Consider the following 21,756-nt stretch of genomic DNA (forward strand, 5'->3'; position numbering starts at 1 on the left):
CAAACATTTGCCTGTTCTTTTAAAAAACAGGGTGGGTAATAGATTATATTACCTATCTATTTTAATTAACATAACTAATGTTACTTAATGACAGTATGTTTGTTTAGGCTGAAGTTCCTCTTTAAGCTAGAAATCAAACATTTTGAAAGTTTTAGAATTTGCTCTTAAAATAGATTGCATTTCATGAAGGAGGAATACATTTAGCAAAGAAAAAAAAATACCCCCAATAGGTAGAGTGGGATGCAAATAGGAAGAGGTAGAGTTTGTTTTTACCTTTTCATAATATGCTTTTTAAAAACATTGTACTTTTACACCAACTTTTGGGGACGTATGAAACGCTGAAAAGCTATTTTAAAGAGAAGATGAAAATTATCTCCAAGGAGATAACACAGAACACATTAATTGTATATGATGCAGGTGTTCACATACCCACAGATAGATGCACACACTACATAAATACACATTTTGCATGCAGACCTTACAGAAATAGATCTGCATATGTAGAAGATATATTTTATAATGTATTTAGGTGTATTTATTGTATAGACACACACACACTATCATAAATTCCCTGTCCTACTGTGTCCGTTTTTGTTTTTTGTTTGTTTTTAACACACACCTACCCATGCCACATTTTTGTGAACACAGTAATGAGCAATGGCTCTTTCACACCAAAAGTTGCAAAACAGAAATTTACTATAAAAAAAAATTATTAACTATAGACAAAATATTAAAACAAAAAATTACATATTAATGTACAGTTTTCCTGGCTCTAAACTTCCTCCAACTCTAAAGAGGAACTGTACAGAAAAATGAATAAAATTGCTTATTCTTATGATTTATAAGTTAACTTTTCCCATTATAAAATATTTCCTCACTGTGATTTACGTTCTGAAATTACAAGTGGTGATATTTTTACTACTGGCAGGTCCATCACTGCGGAATGTTTGTTTACTCTGTATTCCAAAGCCAGAAGAAATAATACCCAGTCTCCCAGAATGCTCTGTAAATAGCCTAGGATAAACATCATTGGGAAGACAGGGGTATATAGATTTAGGAAGTGTTTCTTGCATTCTATTTACATTATGTTTTCCTCCATCTAAACTTCCTCTAACTCATGCTAACCAACTTTAAAGGAGAACTGTAGTGCGAGGTATATAGAGGCTGCCATATTGATTTCCTTTTAAACAATAGCAGTTGCCTGGCTATCCTGTTGATCCTCTTCCTCTAATACTTTTAACCCTAGACCCTGAACAAGCATGCAGCAGATCAGGGGTTTCTGACATTTTTGTCAGATCTGACAAGATTAGATTTGTTTCTGGTGTGATTCTGTATTCTACACGATGTACTAAAGTACCAGGACTAAAGCTTTCTAAAGGGGAAAAAAATAAATAAAATAAAACAAACACTACGATGTGAAGTTTTAAATAATAAAAATTTGCAGGTTTTTTTTGTTTTGTTTTTTTTACACTCTGTAGTTTCCCTAGCTCGAAGGCAGGAAGCACACGTTAAAATTGTTCTGGTCTTGTCGCACATGGCAAAACACGCACTTCTGTGCTAGCGAATCATACATTAGTTTGCATGTGTTTGCATTCAATTTTTTGCTGCAATTTCAAAATCACACAGCAATTTGCTTTTTCCTGCATAATACACTAATTCCTGTATTAAATACATTGGGCCGTAATCCCGAAATTTGCAGAAAATTATGGGCAGCAGAAGCAAAGCACTGCAAGCCCCTGAGGCACAATCTGCATGGAGTTTGTATGTTCTCCACCTTGTCTGTGTGGGTTTCCTCTGGGCACTGTTTCCTCCCTTACCCCATAAACATAAGTTAATTGGCTTCCCCTTAATTGACCCTAGACTACAATTTATACTACATGATACAGACATATGACAATTATAGGGATTAGATTGTGAGCCCCTCTGAGTTGTACTCTGTGGAACATATGATGCAGAAGATGTCAGCACTATGTAAAATACTAAATAATAATGTGCAGCATAAACAATATGTGCACTGCACAGATAAAGAAAGTGGATGTAATATACAGCAAGCACTGCCAGTGCATGCGAGTGGGCATATAAAAAAAAATGTAATATATTATTCTTCTCAATTCTAGATAAAGTACAAAGGAAACATTAGGTAGCGGAGTTTGTCATGGTAGAATCAGTCTCTGCAGCACCAAACATGTTCACAAAGTCATAGGAGCAAACAGAAGTGATAGGAAAGAAGTTATGAGGCATTTCTCCAGGGGGCTTGTATAAGTTACTAGGAAGGAGATTGTGTGAGGATTGCAGAAGGCAAAGGACAGGCTGCAGGCATGAGAGAGGAGCAGCCATGTTGTGCTGTGCGGCGAGGGGTTTATAGGATATAGCAGCTGATAATACACATGAAACTAGCTAGTGAAATAAGTGATTTGCTGCATATGGATGAAGCATGTGGATTGCATGACAGAGTAGATTTCATCTGCATAGGAAAGTCAGCTCCCAACACGTGGCAGTAACAAGGACGTTTTCCCACTGAAGTTAGTAAATGTCCCCATACTGAGCACTGCTGTGAGGTCATCTGTGTAATATTAGAACAGGACAAGCAGTATCTGGCTTTCTAGTTCACTTTTTCGCCTATCTATCCCCGCAGCACAACTACCACCCTCTCTCCCCTTCCAGAGCTTTCCCCTGACTGCCTGGGCTGGGACTACCCGTCTTCTTCCCAGCGTCCCTCACAGCACCGCCCACCCCAGCAGACACTAGAGGTCCATCTGCTGCTCGGGCTGCTCAGTGAGGCTGGGCGCCATTTTGGGGAGGACAGGAAGCTCTATGCTCTGCTATGGGAGAAGCCCGCACAATGCAGACCAGGTTCTGGGGCGTACAGGAGGCGGGGACTGGCCAGGCAAGGAGACTTTAACTCTTGCAATGCCATGAGGGATGGCTAGTGCTAAAGTTATGACAGCTGCACATGAGCTTCTGCTGATGTGTCAGTGTACATACCTCCCAACTGTCCCTCTTTGGGAGCCCTGTCCCTCTGTCCCCCTTTCCTCCTCATTTGTCCCTCTTTCAGGATTCTGTCCCTCTTTCTATGTAAATGTATATATTTCTCGACTAAAAAATGTGTTTGACTCTAAACTTTATTCCCATCCTTTAAATTGATATATTACTAATTTTAAAATGTTAATATGAAGGAAAATGAACCAGGATAGAAAGGACCAGTGTGGCTTGAATTACAAAACAACATATTTTTCTTATGAAGTGTTTATGGTATGCGTGACTAGGGTTGTGACTGGGGCGTGGTCAGGGGTGTGGCTTAAGTGTCCCTTTTTCTCATCTCAAAAAGTTGGGAGGTATGAGTGTATGTGCAGGACTACTGTGATAATACCTTGTGTGACATCACTTATTCCAGGGACATTTGACATCATCACTAGAGATGATTGATAAATTACAAATCTATTTGGACTTCATGCCTATTGTTGCTTCATTTGCCTTTTGATTAAAACTGAGCCAAACAGAATATGTTATCAGTCTATATGCAAGCTTTAAACAAAAAAAATACATCCGTTCAAATACAGCCATAGACAAGCAATCACACACAATGCAATTCTCGTATCCACACAATCGTGCACAGAACAGCGCAGGCAAAGACAAGCCATCACCCATGAACATCATACATACACAGAGTTACACGCATGGTACAATATAATCCCATCGTCCCCAACCGTCCCTTTTTTGTCTGGATTCTCCCGATTTTGGGGGGCTATCCCAGTATGAGCCCCCCAGGTCCCGGGCAGTCCCAGGTAGCAGGAGGAGAGCAGCGCAGTGGAGGGAGAGCTGTGAGCAGCGGCGGAGAAGGGGGCCATCTCCCCCCCCCTTCCCTCACCTTAGTGCTCTCCCTCCCTCACTCTTCCCTCCGAAACTAAGTGTGGCGGCGTTTGGCAGTGGACAGGACTTACCTTCCGTGTTGCTCCAAGCGACTACATATACTGGGCACATATACCCCTGACTACATATACTGGGCACATATAACCTTGACTACATATACTGGGGACATATACCCCTGACTACATATACTGGGCACATATACCGCTGGCTGCATATACTGCACACATATACCCCTGACTACATATTTATGGGCACATATACTGCTGGCTATATATACTGAACACATATACCCCTGCCTACATATACTGGGACATATACACCTGCCTACATATACTGGGACATATACACCTGCCTACATATACTGGGACATATACACCTGCCTACATATACTGGGACATATACACCTGCCTACATATACTGGGACATATACCCCTGCCTACGTATACTGGGACATATACCCCCTGACTACATATACTGGGCACATATACCCCTGACTACATATACTGGGCACATATACCCCTGACTACATATACTGGGGACATATACCCCTAGCTACATATACTGGGACATATACCCCCTGACTACATATACCAGGCACATATACCTCTGACTACATATACTGGGCACATATACCCCTGACTACATATACTGGGGACATATACCTCTGGCTACATATACTGGGCACATATATCCCTGGCTATATATACTGGGGACATATACCTCTGGCTACATATACTGGGCACATATATCCCTAGCTACATATACTGGGGACAACTGGCTGTTTGTCATTATGTGCATTTACTGGTGAAAAGCTGTCTCTTATGTGCATTTACTGGTGAAAAGCTGTCTCTTATTATGTGCATTTACTGGTGAAAAGCTGTCTCTTATTATGTGCATTTACTGGTGAAAAGCTGTCTCTTATTATGTGCATTTACTGGTGAAAAGCTGTCTCTTATTATGTGCATTTACTGGGGAAACGCTGTCTCTTATTATGTGCATTTACTGGTGAAAAGCTGTCTCTTATTATGTGCATTTACTAGTGAAAAGCTGTCTCTTATTATGTGCATTTACTGGGGAAACGCTGTCTCTCATTACGTGCATTTACTGGTGAAAGGCTGTCTGTCATTACCTGCATTTACTGGTGAAACGCTGTCTCTTATGTGCATTTAGTGGAGAAACGCTGTCTCCCCACTAAATGCAGCAGTGGTTCCCCAAAAATAGGTAGCCCCAGGTCTATAGGTGTCCCCAGAATAGGTGGCCAGCGGTATAGATGTCCCTAGAATAGGTGGCCAGCGGTATAGATGAACCCAGAACAGGTAGCCAGGGGTATATGTGCCCAGTATATGTAGGCAGGGGTATATGTCCCCAGTATATGTAGCCAGAGGTATATGTGCCCAGTATATGTAGCCAGGGGTATATGTGCCCAGTATATGTAGTCAGGGGTATATGTGCCCAGTATATGTAGTCAGGGTTATATGTTCCCAGTATATGTAGGCAGGTGTATATGTGCCCAGTATATGTAGGCAGGTGTATATGTGCCCAGTATATGTAGTGGGGGGTATATGTGCCCAGTATATGTAGCCAGGGGTATATGTGCCCAGTACATGTAGCCAGGGGTATATGTGCCCAGTATATGTAGCCAGGGGTATATTTTCCCAGCATATGTAGTCAGGGGTATATGTCCCCAGTATTTGTAGTCAGGTATATGTCCCAGTATATGTAGTCAGGGGTATATGTCCCCAGTATATGTAGGTAGGTGTATATGTCCCAGTATATGTAGTCAGGGGTATATGTCCCCAGTATATGTAGGTAGGTGTATATGTCCCCAGTATATGTAGCCAGGGGTATATGTGCCCAGTATATGTAGGCAGGGGTATATGTGCCCAGTATATGTAACCAGGGGTATAGTGGATGATATGTATATACATTGAATATGAAATATATGCAATATCGTGATGAAAAAATTGCTTTATTTATACAACAACTGACAGTTTGTGTTTTATGAATATATTTTGAATAAATTCTGATAAATGTTTTCATTAAGTTGAACTGTATCTATTATTCGCTAAACTGCTAGATAACATCTTTAGGCCCAGCGCAACTAGTCTCTTTGTTTACTATTGATTTATCAATTTATATGAGGTGAGTGGGTCCCCATATTTAACTAGTTTGCAGCAGGTGAAACAGCACGCTCATAGGAGCACCTCCACAAGCGCCCTCCATATTGCTTATAAACCAGGGGTATATTTGCCCAGTATATGTAGCCAGGGGTATATGTGCCCAGTATCTGTAGCCAGGGGTATATGTGCCCAGTATGTGTAGCCAGGGGTATATGTGCCCAGTATATGTAACCAGGGGTATATTTGCCCGGTATATGTAGTCAGGGGTATATGTCCCCAGTATTTGTAGTCAGGGGTATATGTGCCCAGTATATGTAGCCAGGGGTATATTTGCCCAGTTTATGTAGGCAGGAGTATATGTCCCCAGTATATGTAGTCATGGGTATATGTCCCCAGTATATGTAGTCATGGGTATATGTCCCCAGTATATGTAGGCAGGGGTATATGTCCCAGTATATGTAGGCAGGTGTATATGTCCCAGAATAGGTAGCCAGGTGTCCCCCCAGCAGGAGGGGAGCAGCGCAGAGAAGAGGGAGAGCTGTAGGATCAGCGGTGGGGAAGGGGGGCCATCTCCCCTCCCCCTTCCCTTACCTTAGTGCTCTCCCTCCCTTGCTCTCCCCTCCAGAACTAATGTGCGAGTGGCTGGCTGGCTGCGGGCGGAACTTACGTCCATCTCGTCGCAGGCGTGGGATGGATTCGCCACTAGTCTGGTCTGGTCCAGACCAGAGCTGCGGCACCAGAACTTCGGCGCTGGAGCGAGACGGAGGTGAGTTCCGCCCACTGCCAGCCAGCCACCCACACATTAGTTCTGGAGGGGAGAGCGAGGGAGGGAGAGCCCCCTAAGGTGAGGGAAGGAGGGGGGAGATGGGCCCCCTTCCCCGCCGTCCGTACAGCTCTTCCTCTTCTCTGCTCCCCTCCTGCTGGCCACACAGGCACGATCGGCAGCCCGCAGTGGATATTAAATTAGTGGCGGTGCGCGGGGCCTCTTCAAACACTGGGCCTGGGGTGATTGCCCCACTTGCCCCCACCCCAAAGGCCGGCTCTGGCTAACATCATAAAAAGAAAGTTGCAAGAAAAAAAATTCAAAGCAAAAGCAAAACTACAACCTTCAGAAGAGAAAAGACATGCTGGGGAAATTCCCTTCTTGACTGACATAATATAAGCCCTCTGTGCAGTTTCTCTTTTCTCAGCTGCTTGGTTGCAACATGACTCTAATCAGTCTGTTACTCCTCTGGCTCTCCTCCTATTCAGCACATGGTAAGTAACTGAGGCTACTATCTGTTTGTGTTGTTTGACTGCTCAGTGCAGAATGAAAGAGACAAGCATCTACTTCTTTCTGCCCAGAAACATCATTTCCATTTTCCCATTTTGACCACGTGCTTTTTATTTATCTATATTTTTTTGCTTTATACCTATTGGTGTGATACTTTTCCTGACCACAGCTTCAACATTTTTTAGTCATTTCAGACAATATTGGTCACACTAAGGCAAGGATCCCACTTGCCTTTTAAAGTGAATTAAGCACCTTTTTTCCCCCTGGAATGTCTCCTGGATTCTAATAGCTATAGGAGCTGCCATGATCCTCCCTCCTCTTCTAGCTGCCCTTATTTATCCAGAGAGATGGTGTGAAGATACCATCTATGACTTCTATAAATTCTTTGTAGCAATAGTCCTAATTACCCACCCCCCTCTGTTGATGAACGGTATGATTTATGTGCAATAAAACAATTACCTTAGTCCTTAGCTGCCTAAAACCTCTCCTGTCGAGCATGCTGGCTGAAGAAGGCTAATAAAATCTCTGCTAATATTTTAAATGTAAAAAACAGGGTAAAATGGACGTTTTTTTGTTAATAATAATGAGACACATTGTTGGCATGTATTGTAACTAGTTAAGCTACGATCAAAAGGCTGCTGCCTGCTCCCGCGGACGATCGCGCGTGCTCAAGTGCGTGCCGCCGGCCGTTAGCCCAGAGATCAATGAATGGGAACACAGTTCCCATTCAATGATCTAAGTCCCCGTTAGAAAGACCGACGGCTTCCATGAGTAGCCGCAATCTTTCTAAAGTAAACAAAAGTTCCACGTCCTCCCTTCACTTCCTGTAAGCGAGAGCACTCGCTTACAGGAAAAAAAATATACACATTCAGTTACATTTAAAATTAACCTTAAAAAAAAACAAATAAACATTTTAACTAAAAAAAAAAAATTACAATAAAAAACATAAATAGTTACCTAAGGCCCGGTTCCAGCCGTATGGATCTGACCACCTGGATCTGGGAAAATGGTTTGTTTTTACACCAAGTGTGCTGTAAACGTCCGTTTTCCATAGATTTCTATTGCGCAGCAAAACCTTCCGTTTCCGTTCCGCTGGCCACAACGGTCCGCAAAATCAGGCCCTGCAGCATTTTTTTGTCTGTTTGGCGGAACGGACAACGAAACCGTATGGCCGGATGCGCTGCTAAACTCGGGTCAGAACTTTTTTAATATGCATGTCAAGAGGGTATATTACTATTATTTTTTAAATTATAAGCTTGTAAATAGTGATGGACGAAAAACTGAAAAAAATGCCCCTTTATCTCCGAATAAAATATTGGCATCATACATTGTGAAAGGGACATAGTTTAAATGGTGTAATAACCGGAACAAATGGGCAAATAAAATACATGGGTTTTAATTATGTTAGCATGTAATATTTTAAAGCTATAATGGCCAAAAACTGAGAAATAATATATTTTTTTCCATTTTTTCCTAATATTCCCTTTAAAATGCATTTAGAAAAAAATAATTCTTAGAAAAATGTACCACCCAAAGAAAGCCTAATTGGTGGCGGAAAAAACAAGCTATAGATCAATTCATTGTGATAAGTAGTGATAAAGTTATTGGCGAATGAATGGGAGGTGAAAATTGGCTAAACTGGTTATTGTGCTACTGAGATTCCCTGGGTGCTAAAAATAGTGCTCGGTTCACTTTGCCTGCAATGCAGGAATGCAATGCACAGACATCCTGGGCCATATGCAATTCACTTTTTCACCTGAGTTTTCTCCTAGGTGATGTTTTAAAACTTGTCGATAAAATGCATTTTAAAACAACAGCAAGCAAAAAAATACTCAACATTATTTTGCTAGTACTTTTTACCTACTTTCTGATACTTTTTTCCATTGCAAAGTGCTAAAAAGTTATTTTAAATCAAAGATGACAATTTTTCACCTAGGAGAAGACTCGTGAAAACGTGAATTGCATATGGGCCCCTGTGTGTGTGGTTCATAGTTTTACATTCACAGCTTGCTCATAGGCATGCAATGAGTGAGAAATGCATACCATATGTAAAGAAAAAATCAGCAAACTGTCAGTTTTTAAACTGCTACCATAAAAATGCAAACAATGGGAATCGGCTGGTGTGGTTTTTAACCAGAGGTTCACTTCAAATACACTTTAACCACTTGAGGACCACAGTCTTAAACTCCCCTAGTGACCAGGCTATTTTTTACGGGACACTTAAGCCAGAAAAAAAAATCAGTTTTACTCACCTGGGGCTTCTACCAGCCCCCTGCAGCTGTCCTGTGCCCTCGCAGCCACTCACTAATTCTCTGGTCCTCCGCTGCCAGCTAGTTTCGTTTTTGCCGACAGGCCCGTCAGGACTGGCCATGCGTAGCTTTATCCGCATTCCAGACTGTAATTAGCGTTATTGCGGGCCGCAACGGGTACCTAACGCGTTGCCGCTTTACGAATATATAGATATGCGGCAACGCGTATTTTTGTACGCGTTGCGGCCCGCAATAGCGCTATTTACAGTCGGGAATGCGTGAAAAGCTACGCATAGCCAGTCCTGACGGGCCTGTCGGCAAAAACGAAACTAGCTGGCAGCAGGAGACCAGAGGATTAGTGAGTGGCTGCGAGGGCACAGGACAGCTGCAGGGAGCTGGTAGAAGCCCCAGGTGAGTAAAACTCATTTTTTTTTTCTGGCTTAAGGTTCACTTTAAGGCCACTGCAGCATTAAGGGCTCGCTGCAGGACCACACAACTCAGCACTCAACTCATTCCCCCCCTCCCTCTTTCTGCCCACCAACAGAGATTTCTCAGCGTGTGATCTCCTTCAAAACCCCTCCCTAGGACTTCATGCCAATTGGCGTGGAGTGGTCCTGGGGCTGCTTCTCCGCTCACGCCAATCAGCATGGAGTGGACGTTAAGCAGTTAAAGGGAATCTGAAGTGAAAATAAACTTATGATATAATGATTTGTATGTGTAGTACTGCAAAGAAATAAAACAATATTAGCACAGATATGAGTCTCGTATTGTTTCCAGTACAGGAAGAGTTAAGAAACCTCACTTGTTATCTATGCAAAGGAGCTTCTGTGAGTTCTGCAACTTTATAAAGTTGTGGACAGCACTGTCTTTTGAAACTCTTATCTCAACTGTCTTTCATTGTTTCTTTTTTGTTTTTGTTTTTTCTGCAGAAAAATGTTCAAAGTGTCAATTAGCCTGCTCTGTGAAATCATTTCAAATGCTGAGTGTATTGTGGAAACTGCAATTATTAGAGAATGATGCAATGTTATGAAAAAAACTATATACCTGAAAATAGAACTATGACACTATTTTCTTTGCTACTAATGTTCTATTAATTATCCGTATTACACAATTCATTATATCATGAGGGTTTTTTTTTGCTTCAGTGTCACTTTAAGTTTTGCATTTTTGAAGTGTGTACCCATATTGGGCCTTATCAAATTAACAATGTCTTCTAGGAGATCATTTTTTATTTTATCTAAAAATATCATTTTAGCACCTACAATTCAAAAAAGTACTAAACAATATGTAAAAAAATTATATCAAACTTACTTTTAGTATTTTCTTGCATGCTTAGAGCTTTAAAGAGAACCCGAGGTGGGGTTCTGACAATGCAATCCACATATAGAGGCTGGGTCTGCCTATACAGCCCAGCCTCTGTTGCTTTCCCAATCCCCCCTAAACGTTCTGCAATCCCCCATAAATCACAGCTGCGCTGTGCGGGCTATATTTACATCTGTACTGTCACTCTGTGTGCTCCCCCCGTCTCCTGCATAGCTCCGGTCCCGCCCGCGTCCCTTCCCTCCAATCAGCGGGGAGGGAAGGGATGCGGGCGGGGACCGGAGCTCTGCAGGAGGCGATGGGGAGCAGCAGACTGACGGTACAGAGATAAACACAGCTCGCTGTGTGTCGACAGCGCGGCTGTGATTTATGGGGGATAGCAGAGCGCAGGGGGAAGTTAGGGGGGATTGAAATAGCAACAGAGGCTGGGCAGTATAGGCAGACCCAGCCTCTGTATGTGGATTGCATTGTCAGAACCCACCACGGGTTCTTTTTAAAGGTATTTCAGTGATAAGGTTTGGAAACAACTCCTTGGAGAAAACTCAGGAGCAAAGTTCCGTAATAGAATAAGGTAATTCTGTTAGAACAGGGGCCTATATGCAATTACATTTTTCTCCTGAGTTTTCTCCTAAGTGATATTTTCAAACAGGTCAATGTTTTTAAATCACCAGCAAGCAAGGAAATACGTAAAGCGGTTTTAAACTCTGACAAAATATTCAACAAAAATGTGTTTTCCTACTTTTTATAACCCATAAATTATCATATTTGCTTTTGTGCACAAGTATTAATATTCATTTAGAAATTCTAAGTTCCCAAGGTTCCGTTTATTTACTTTGAGGCTAATTTCACACTAGGACGTTGCGTTAGAGGGGGCGTTAAGGTCGCATAACGTCCCCCTAACTCAACGCCTGGTGGTGCTGGATCTGGACGTCAGAGTGAGCCGCGTTGTGCAGCTCACTCTGGCGTCAGTGATGCCGTGATGCACACTCTTGTGCGCATGCGGCATCACGTGGTCCCGCCGGCCAATCGCCGCACAGAGCGGCTGCTCCAGGAAGTAAACACTGCACGTCATAACGTACAGTGCATATTAATTAGCCATGTGCCTGGCCGCTCTCCACTCCTCCCCAACATTACTGAGCATGTGCAAGCAGTCTAACGCGGCTCAGCTGCTTACAAAGTACTGCATGCAGTACGTTGTCTTGTGACGCAGCGTTACAATGTAACGCAACGTCCGCACTGTGAACAGCCCCATTGATTTTTCATTACTGTGCGGTGGGCTGCGTTACAGGCTGCTCTAACGTGCGCCTGTAACGTCCCACTGTGAAACCAGCCTGAAAGCTGCTGGTGCATTTTATTCATAACTGTAATAATTCTATTGTAAATGCATCCAGTAATGATTTCTGAAAAACAACAATGGAAAAGTTGATGCTACTTTCTAGCATCAACTTTTCCATTGTTGTTTTTTCTTTTTCTCCCCTCCCCTTTCCCTTTTTTTTGATTCTTTCTTCATCTACTCATTTTGTCTCTTCAGTGTTCTCCTTGTTATATTGCCTGATTAAGCGGGATGTTTGCCCGTGAAACGCCTTGCATCACTATTGGAGAATTGTTTTAATAAATATAATTATAAAATCTTACGGCTATATTAGCCTGGTCATTTGCATATTTGGGGGAGGTGAATCCACCCATTTCCCTCCTTTTAGACGGTTTTTAACCCATTTTATACTTGTTTGGCGCCTCTATTACTCCCGTTATTCAATATCTTAGTCCACCCTTGGTGGAGGGGTGTATCCCCATTCTTCCTATCTATAGAGAGCGACTTTTTAGACCTGAGTGGAGTCAGGTTACAATTCTCCCCACCTGCTTTATCAGTGGTTGCCTATGTGGTAGCCCTGACTTGTGAGTATAACTTTTATTACTATATATCCCCAACCTTTCAAAAATACTACACCAGATTTGGCTTTCGGTTTTTCATTCTTGTCTTTCTAAGTAATGATTTCTGAGCAGTGTTTCAGTTCAGGACCCATTAGCAGAAGTTTCTGCACAGTCAGAGAATGTTTACTTAATTGTTTCATGTGAAGAATGTAAACACAAGATAACTTTATCACCAGTTAGGATGAGGCTGCCCCTGTAGGAAAAAAGTCAGTCCTGTGATTAAAATTGTGTTAGTATATTATATGCTGTAAATCAGGGGTCCCCAAACGTTTTGGGTCGAGGGCCGGGTCAACATACTTCAGACTGCTGGGGGGCCGGAGTATACATAAAATGATGTCGAAGTCTTTGCGGGCCAGACAGTGAAGCATACTCAGGTGACAACCTGCATTCCAATTGGACAGCAATGTCACTTGACGTGGAATTTGATTGGAAGCCAGCGAATTACTGCTTTCTGGCTTACATGTGGAATGTTGGTGCCAGCACTGCTATTCTATATGCTGACCACCAATATTTAAAGATGCAGCTGACCGCATCTATAAGTAATACATCTTGTGTGTGGGGGGCCGGTAAAAAGCCTCAGGGGCCACAGTCGGCCCGTGGGCCAATAGTTTGAGGAGCACTGCTGTAAATAATCTTTTACAGCAAAGAAGAAACGCTGGGTTTCATTCCACTTCAAAATAGTTTTGATAGTACTTTACCTCCCCCCCCCCCCCCCCCCCCCCCCCACACACACACACACACACACACACACACACTTGATGGTACTTTTTAAAGTGCTGAAAAAGTTACTCTAAATAGAAAATGAAAAATTATCTCATAGGAGAACTCAGGAGAGAAAGTTAATTAGCCCTAGAGTAGTTCTGATAAATTCCTTTCAATTCAATCCAAAACTAAAAATTTTTTCCATGAGTTGAAGTTTAAAATATTGTACGTTCTTATGATGAGCAAAGTATAGTAATCAGTTATTTTGTCTTGTAATTAAAGGTTCACTTGTAGTTAAAAGTGTGGCGAAACAAGAAGCTAGAGTCGGGAGCAATGTGACCCTTTTGTGCCAGTTAGAGGCCAACCAATCGAATATCTTTCAAATCACATGGGAAAAGGAGTCAGGCAACTTCACCGGGACAGTGGCCACCTCCAGCAGAACATATGGAGAAAAGTTACTAGGATACTCCGCAGGCCGGACTGCACAGCACACTGCTGATACCCTCAATGCTTCAGCCATCACTATCAACCCCGTCACCCTGGAGGATCAGGGATGCTTCAAATGCACCTTTAATGTTTACCCATTTGGTGCTAACTCTGGAACAACCTGCCTGGATGTCTATGGTAAGAATACATATTGGATCCTACAAGTCTATGGCTGCTCCATTCTTCAACATTTTGCGTTTTATGCAGAGGTCAATATACAGGAACCTATTATAATAAAATGAGAGCAATCATCTACAAAGTTCGAACAAAAATGAAAAGATTTTCAATTGGAAATATGTGGAGAATCCCTGCTGACTCCTGGATTTTATTTTTTTTTTGCTGCTTGGATGTGGGATCTACCCCTCTGAAAACACTGGCCTGGAAGGCAAATTTTTAGGCATGATGGTCTCCTAACATATGAGCCAACTTGGCTCTGCGAAGTTTGGCAGAATCTGAAGGTCCCAGCCATTCATGGCTGCAAACCAAACAAATGTTCAGAGACATTTGTTTGGTTTGCTTTCCAGCTTCCATCATGTTGTCCATCATGACTGTATACATGGATGATACACATGGAAGAGGGGGCTGCACATGGAATGGGAGGGGCTACAGTACATGGATGATACACATGGAAGAGGGGGCTGCACATGGAATGTGAGCGACTGCTGTACATGGATGATACACATGAAAGAGGGGGCTGCTGTACATGGATGATACACATGGAAGAGGGGGCGGCACATGGAATGGGAGGGAACTGCTGTATATGGATGATACACATGGAAGAGAGGCCTGCACATGGAATGGGAGGGGCTGCTGTACATGGATGATACACATGGAAGAGGGGGCTGCACATGGAATGGGAGGGGGGTTGCTGTATATGGGTGATATACATGGAAGAGGGGGCTGCACATGGAATGGGAGGGGACTGCTGTACATGGATGAGACACATGGAAGAGAGGGTTGCACATGGAATGGGAGGGGCTGCTGCACATGGATGTTACACATGGAAGAGAGGGCTGCACATGGAATGGGAGAGCTTCTGTACATGGATGTCACACATGGAAGAGAGGGCTACACATGGAATGAGAGGGGCTGCTGTACATGGATGATACACATGGAAGAGAGGGTTGCACATGGAATGGGAGGGGCTGCTGCACATGGATGTTACACATGGAAGAGAGGGCTGCACATGGAATGGGAGAGCTTCTGTACATGGATGTCACACATGGAAGAGAGGGCTACACATGGAATGAGAGGGGCTGCTGTACATGGATGATACACATGGAAGAGGGGGCTGCACATGGAATGGGAGGGGCGCTACTGTACAAGAAAGGGGAGCCACAACATATTTGACCTAGGAACACAAAGAGTATAAATCCGGCCTTGATCAGATTGGGACACTGTATGCCCTTGTATGGCTAGTTGAAATGTATCAGATGGCAGGTATTTAACTGTCAGTTTATAATTCTTATTAGTCCCCAGCCACTTCTGTCTCCTGAAAAATACAAATCTGCAGAAAAAGTTATTTTTTTTACTCATCTCCCATTAATCAATAAACAATTTTAAGAACAGGGGGGCCTAGTGGTATAGTGGATAGCACTCTTATCTTGCAGTGCCAGGTAGTAAAAAATCTGGGATCCCCCCCAAAAAAAAACAAAAACAAAAACAAAAAATGTGGTGACAAACTATTATATTATTATAGAGACAATAAGCTGTGACTGTGGTAGGGATAAGAGTGTGAGCTCCTCTGAAAACAGTCAGTGACTGAGGCGCTACACCTGCTATTGCTGAAATTCTGTCTTGTCCCCATGTTTATTGCCTGATGAAGCGGGCTGGGCCTGTGAAACGCGTTGCACTGTTTTGGGGTACTAGTTAAAGAGACACTGAAGCGAAAAAAAAATAATGATATTATGATTTGTATGTGTAGTACAGCTAAGAAATAAAACATTAAGATCAGATACATCAGTCTAATTGTTTCCAGTTCAGATAGAGTTAAGAAACTCCAGTTGTTATCTCTATGCAAACAAGCCATTAAGCTCTCCGACTAAGTTAGTCATGGAGAGGGCTGTTATCTGACTTTTATTATCTCAACTGTAAGTGAACTGTTTACTTTTTCTCTGCTAGAGGAGAGGTCATTACTTCACAGACTGCTCTGAAAGACTCATTTTGAATGCTGAGTGTTGTGTAATCTGCACATATTATAGAATGATGCAATGTTAGAAAAAACACTATATACCTGAAAATAAAAGTATGAGAATATTTTCTTTGCTGCTAATCTTCTAGTAATTATTCATAGTACACAACCAATTCACTATATCATATATTTTTTTTTCGCTTCAGTGTCTCTTTAATAAATGTGATTGCTACTATTCAGACAGTCTTTCGTGTCTGCTTTATGGAGTGTTTCTCCGTTCTGATTGCCTGATGAAGCGGGAGCTTTGCCCATGAAACGCGTTGCATTATTTGGAGAATCCCCAATAAATTGTATTGTTGTTTACCAACGGCTCATTGGCTGGTCTTTACCTGAGGGAGGTGAGTCCACCTACATTCCTCCTTTTAAACGGTTTTTAAATATTTTATTCTTGCTGGCGTCTCTGTTGTGTTCTATTATTCCAATGACATGACTATGTACTCTGTAAAGTGCTGCAGAAGATTGTCAGCGCCATATAAACACATAACAATATTATGGTAGGACGTTAGACTAATTAGACTACGACTATGGTAGGATTAGACTGTAAGCTCCTCTGAGGACAGTCAGTGACATGACTACGTACTCTGTAAAGTGCTACAGAAGATGTCAGTGCTATATAAATACTTAATAATAATTTGTTAGCTCACAATCTAATCCTACTATAGTCATAGTCTAATGTCCTACCATATTATTATTCAATTCAAAACAGAAATTTGCCTTTTCTTAAACTGAAGATATTAGCGATTATTCAAGTTAAAGTGAGCCTATTATGTCTCCCACACTGCATCACTGCTGAATATGCAATTCATTCCTTTGTTGTGCTGGGCAATCTATAACATATTATTCATATTATGCATTTATATAGCACTGACATCTTCTGCATCACTTTACAGTGCTAGAAAACAGGGACAACATGCAAACAACACATAGATAAGTCCCGATCCAATTCACTGTTTTAAGTTTTCTCCTAGGTAATATTTTCACACCTTATCAATAAAATGCCTTTTAAAGAGGCACTTAAGTCAAATTAAAAAAAATGAGTTTTACTCACCTGGGGCTTCCCTCAGCCCCTGCAGCTGTCCGGTGCCTTTGCAGCCTCGCTCCGATCCTCCCGGACCCGCCGGCGACCACTTCCGGTTTCGCCGTCAGGACCCGACAGGCTGGGAACGCGAGTGATTCTTTGCGTTCCCAGCCACAATAGTGCCCTCTATGTTGCTATAGCAGCCCTCTATGCTGCTATAGCAACATAGAGGGAGCTATTGTGGCTGGGAACGCGAAGAATCACTTGCGTTCCCAGCCTGCCGGGTCCTGACGGCGAAACCGGAAGTGGTCGCCGGCGGGTCCGGAAGGATCGGAGCGAGGCTGCAAAGGCACCGGACAGCTGCAGGGGGCTGAGGGAAGCCCCAGGTGAGTAAAACTCATTTTTTTTATTTGACTTAAGGTTCACTTTAACCTCCTTGCCGGTTCAATTCCCCGGCAAGGAGGCAGCGCAGGAGGTTTTGTTTTTTTTGTTGTTTTTTTTAAATCATGTAGCGAGCCTAGGGCTCGCTACATGATAGCCGCTGAGCGGCGGCATCCCCCCACCCACTCCGATCGCCTTCGGCGATCAGAGTAAGCAGGAAATCCCGTTCAGAACGGGATTTCCTGCAGGGCTTCCCCGGTCACCATGGCGACTGGGCGGGATGACGTCACCGACGTCATAGGGAATCCCGATCCGCCCCTTAACGCTGCCTGGCACTGATTGGCCAGGCAGCGCAGGGGTCTGGGGCGGGGGGGAGCGACTCGGCGCGGCGGATCGGCGGCGAGCGGCGGCGATCGGGAGTTACAAGCAGCTAGCAAAGTGCTAGCTGCTTGTAACAAAAAAAAAATTATGCAAATCGGCCCAGCGGGGCCTGAGCAATCCTCCTGCGCAGGTTACCCCGAACTGAGTTCGGGATAACCGGCAAGGAGGTTAAACCACCAGCAAGCAAGAAAATGCTCAGAATAATTTTGACAGCACTTTTTCACCTACTTTTTGGTACTCTTTCGATTGGAGAGTGCAAAATAGTCTCCAAGGAGAAAAAGGAATTGGATCATGCCCATAATACAAATACAAATTTAACGTGTACCTGAGATGGAAAGAAAATCACATACCTGGGCTTCTTCCAGCCCCCTCCAGGCTGATTGCTCCCTCGCCATCCTCCTACGCTGCCTGAATCGCCCACAATTCGGCCCCAAAAGTACTTCAGTCAGGCCCAGTCGGTGCAGGCGCAGTCCTGCCGTGCATGCTCCCCCATCGTGCTCCCATCACTGGGAGCGCTCTGCCCCTGGGCAGTAGTACTGCAGAGGAGGAGGACAGCGAGGGAATGATCAGCCTGGACGGGTATGTATATATTTTTTTAATTCCCCCATCTTGGGTTCTCTTTCAAGCTGGATTTTCAATAGACTAAAAAACGCATCATGGGGCACGTAGAATAGGCTACATATTTATTGTGGGCAATAAGAGGGTACATTTAACTACCTAAAGATCTCCTCATGCCAGTTGGCGTGTAACAGGACTGTGTAACGCCAATTGGTGTTAAGTCCTGGGGGCGAAGATTGCAGGAGATCGCACATGTCAATTCGCGCGCATCCCCTCTTGATGCTCCATCATCACCGCAAGGAGACTGTTAGACTGCGAAACTGCGACTATTTACATTGTACAGCGCTGCTGTCTACGGCAGCACTGTACTGTGGACAGCCGTGTCACTCGGCTGTCTACTAGAGAGGCTCAGGAGCAATCGACTCTCATAGGCTGATGCCTATGAGAGCTGATCGCTGTTATTGGCTGGCGGGGGAAGGGAGGGCAGGGAAATGAAAAAAAAAATAGCGATATTAATTCAAAATAAATAAACAAGGCAGCAGCGATCAGAGCCCACCAACAGAAAGCTCTGTTGGCTGTTGGTGGGCAGAAAAGGGGGGGGGGCAATCACTTGTGTGCTGAGTTGTATAAAATAGTCTGGTCACTAGGGGGGTGTAAGCCTATGGTTCTGACGTGGTTAAGGGGCTGTATGTGAATGGGGATCATTAATTAATTATGGTGAGATGGTTTGAAGAACCTTCTTTTATTTGAGCACCTTCCTCTAAAGCAGGGGTCTCAAACTCGCGGCTCGCGGGCCATTTGCGGCCCTCGATACAATATTTTGTGGCCCTCGCCGGCAAAAGCTTCCTTATATTTCGCTTCAGTGCTACCAAGTAATCCGCCGCATCCCCGCCGCTAAACGAGGGCTGCAGACCCCCAAATCGCCCGGGGGGCAATCCGCCGGCATTTCCTGGAAGGGGCAGAGCTTTCAGCTTCAGCTCTGCCCCTCCTGACGTCAATCGTCGAACGGATCGCCGCCTCTCCCCGCCCCTCTCTGTAAAGGAAGAGTGAGAGGTGCGGGCAGAGGCGGCGATGCGCCGCCTTATGCGGCCCAGTCTCATCCTGACTTTGCCTCCTGCGGCCCCCAGGTAAATTGAGTTTGAGACCCCTGCTCTAAAGGATCCTCTTCACAGCTTTGTAAATCATTATTAATTAAAGGGACTCCGAGCAGTGCAGAAACTATGGAAAGATGCATATCATTTTAAAGCTCTCTTTCTCCTCTTTCCAATGATATATAAATCGCCGCCCTACGCCTTTTAGTTTTCGCTATTTAGTGATTGAAATTGCCGCGGACGCGATTTCAATCGCGAAAATAGAGAAAACTAAAAGGCGTAGGGCGACGATTTAGGTGTCGCCAGAAAGAGGTGAAAGAGAGCTTTAAAATGATATCCATCTTTCCATAGTTACCTTGTATTACCTAGGACGACTTTTTCAGCAAAATGGAGTTGCTGACACTGGGGAAAGTGTCGTCCTGTGTAATACAAGTAACTATGGAAAGATGGATATCATTTTAAAGCTCTCTTTCTCCTCTTTCTGGCGACACCTAAATCGTCGTCCTACGCCTTTCCGTTTTCTCTATTTTTGCAATTGAAATCGCGGCCGCGGCAATTTCAATCGCGAAAATAGCGAAAACTAAAAGGCGTAGGGTGCTGGTTTATATATCATTGGAAAGAGGAGAAAGAGAGCTTTAAAATGATGTGCATCTTTCCATAGTTTCTGCACTGCTCGGAGTCCCTTTAAAAGCATCTTTTTTTTTTTTTTTTTTTTTTTTTTTTTTCGAGGCTGGATGATGCAACAAATCACATCTGTACAAGCTTAATCGATATCGTGCAAGAAATTACACTGCTGACACCTAAATTATGTAAACACAAGATCATTTCAAGCAAACCTAAAGTGAAAATAAACTTATGAGAGAATGAATCATATGTATAGTACAGCTAAGAAATAATAATTAGTAGCAAAAAAAAAAAAAGAGTCTCATATTGTCTTCCAGTACAGGAAGAGTTAAAGAAAACTTCAGCGGTCTATGCAAAAGAGTTTCTCTGAGCTCTTCCACCCACTGGGTTGAATACTGTCCTGTTTTCTGAAGCACATAAACAGCCAAGAAACAATGAGAGGGCTGGTGCACACCACGGTTCGTTAGCGTTTATAAAAACGTTTGTGGATTGAAAACCGCTTGGCTAATGTATTTCAATGGGCTGGTGCACACCAGAGCTGTTTGTTTTATCTCCAAACGCAAACTCGGGGGCTGCAGCATTTTTAGATTTCTGAGGCGTTTCTGCCTCAATGTTAAAGTATAGGAAAGTGGAAAACCGATCTGAAAAACGCTAGAGCGGTTTTGCAGGCGTTTTTGTTACAAAAGCTGTTCAGTAACAGCTTTACTGTAACAATATATGAAATCTGCTACACAAAAACGCTCCAAAAAATGCTAGGCACGTTTAGAAAACCTCTCTATACATGCCTAGAATCGCTCTGAAAATCTGCTTCAGATCTGCTTGAGATAAGGTTTTATTGCAGAGAAGTTCAAAGGGTCATTATGTCTGCTTTGTTTCATAGCTTAAAGAGACTCTGAAGCGAGAATAAATCTCGCTTCAGAGCTCATAAATAGCAGGGGCACGTGTGCCCCTGCTAAACCGCCGCTATAGCGCGGCTTAACTGGGGTCCCTTCACCCCCAAACCCCCCACTGCGACACTTGGTCGCAGACGGAGGCAGGGCTAACGGCCGCAGCCCTGCCTCCAGTCGCGTCTATCAGCGGCGCATCGCCGCCTCTCCCCCGCCCCTCTCAGTGAAGGAAGACTGAGAGGGGCGGGGGAGAGGCGGAGATACGCGCTGACAGACGCGCTTGGGGCAGGGCTGCGGCGGTTAGCCCTGCCCCAATGCGGAAGCGCTCCCCCGCATTACGGAGGGGATTTGGGGGGACAGGGACCCTCGTTAAGCCGCGGGATAGCGGCGGTTTAGCAGCGGCACACGTGCCCCTGCTATTTATGAGGTCTGAAGCGAGATTTATTCTTGCTTCAGACTCTCTTTAAAAGATAAGAGTGTGGTTTTAAAACTGCAGCTGTGACAGTATGATGTAATGTTATTAAAAAAAAAAAAAAAATAAGCTATACAAAAAAATTAACTATATAATTAATTATATATATATAAAAAAATATTAGTATTATTAAATAGCTATATAAGCTAATATATAAAAGAGACTTTTTTTGCTAATAATGTTATATATTTTTATCCACAC

At 43.5% G+C, this 21,756-nt stretch overlaps 1 protein-coding gene across 2 annotated transcripts in view; it reads left to right on the plus strand.

Moving 5' to 3' along the window:
- Positions 1 to 2,758: 2,758 nt before the first annotated feature.
- Positions 2,759 to 21,756, plus strand: part of LOC137545073 (OX-2 membrane glycoprotein-like) — a 46,578-nt gene continuing 27,580 nt past the window's right edge. The window contains exons 1-2 of one of the 2 annotated variants that reach the window (XM_068266179.1): positions 2,759 to 2,887; positions 13,749 to 14,090. In XM_068266179.1, coding sequence (XP_068122280.1) covers positions 2,815 to 2,887; positions 13,749 to 14,090 — 415 coding nt within the window. In that variant the 5' untranslated portion in view covers positions 2,759 to 2,814. Of the gene's footprint in view, positions 2,888 to 7,176; positions 7,248 to 13,748; positions 14,091 to 21,756 lie in introns of those variants that run through there. The other variant, XM_068266180.1, reaches the window with a different exon arrangement.

The sequence above is a fragment of the Hyperolius riggenbachi genome, chromosome 2, assembly GCF_040937935.1.
Source record: "Hyperolius riggenbachi isolate aHypRig1 chromosome 2, aHypRig1.pri, whole genome shotgun sequence".
Lineage (NCBI taxonomy): Eukaryota > Metazoa > Chordata > Amphibia > Anura > Hyperoliidae > Hyperolius > Hyperolius riggenbachi.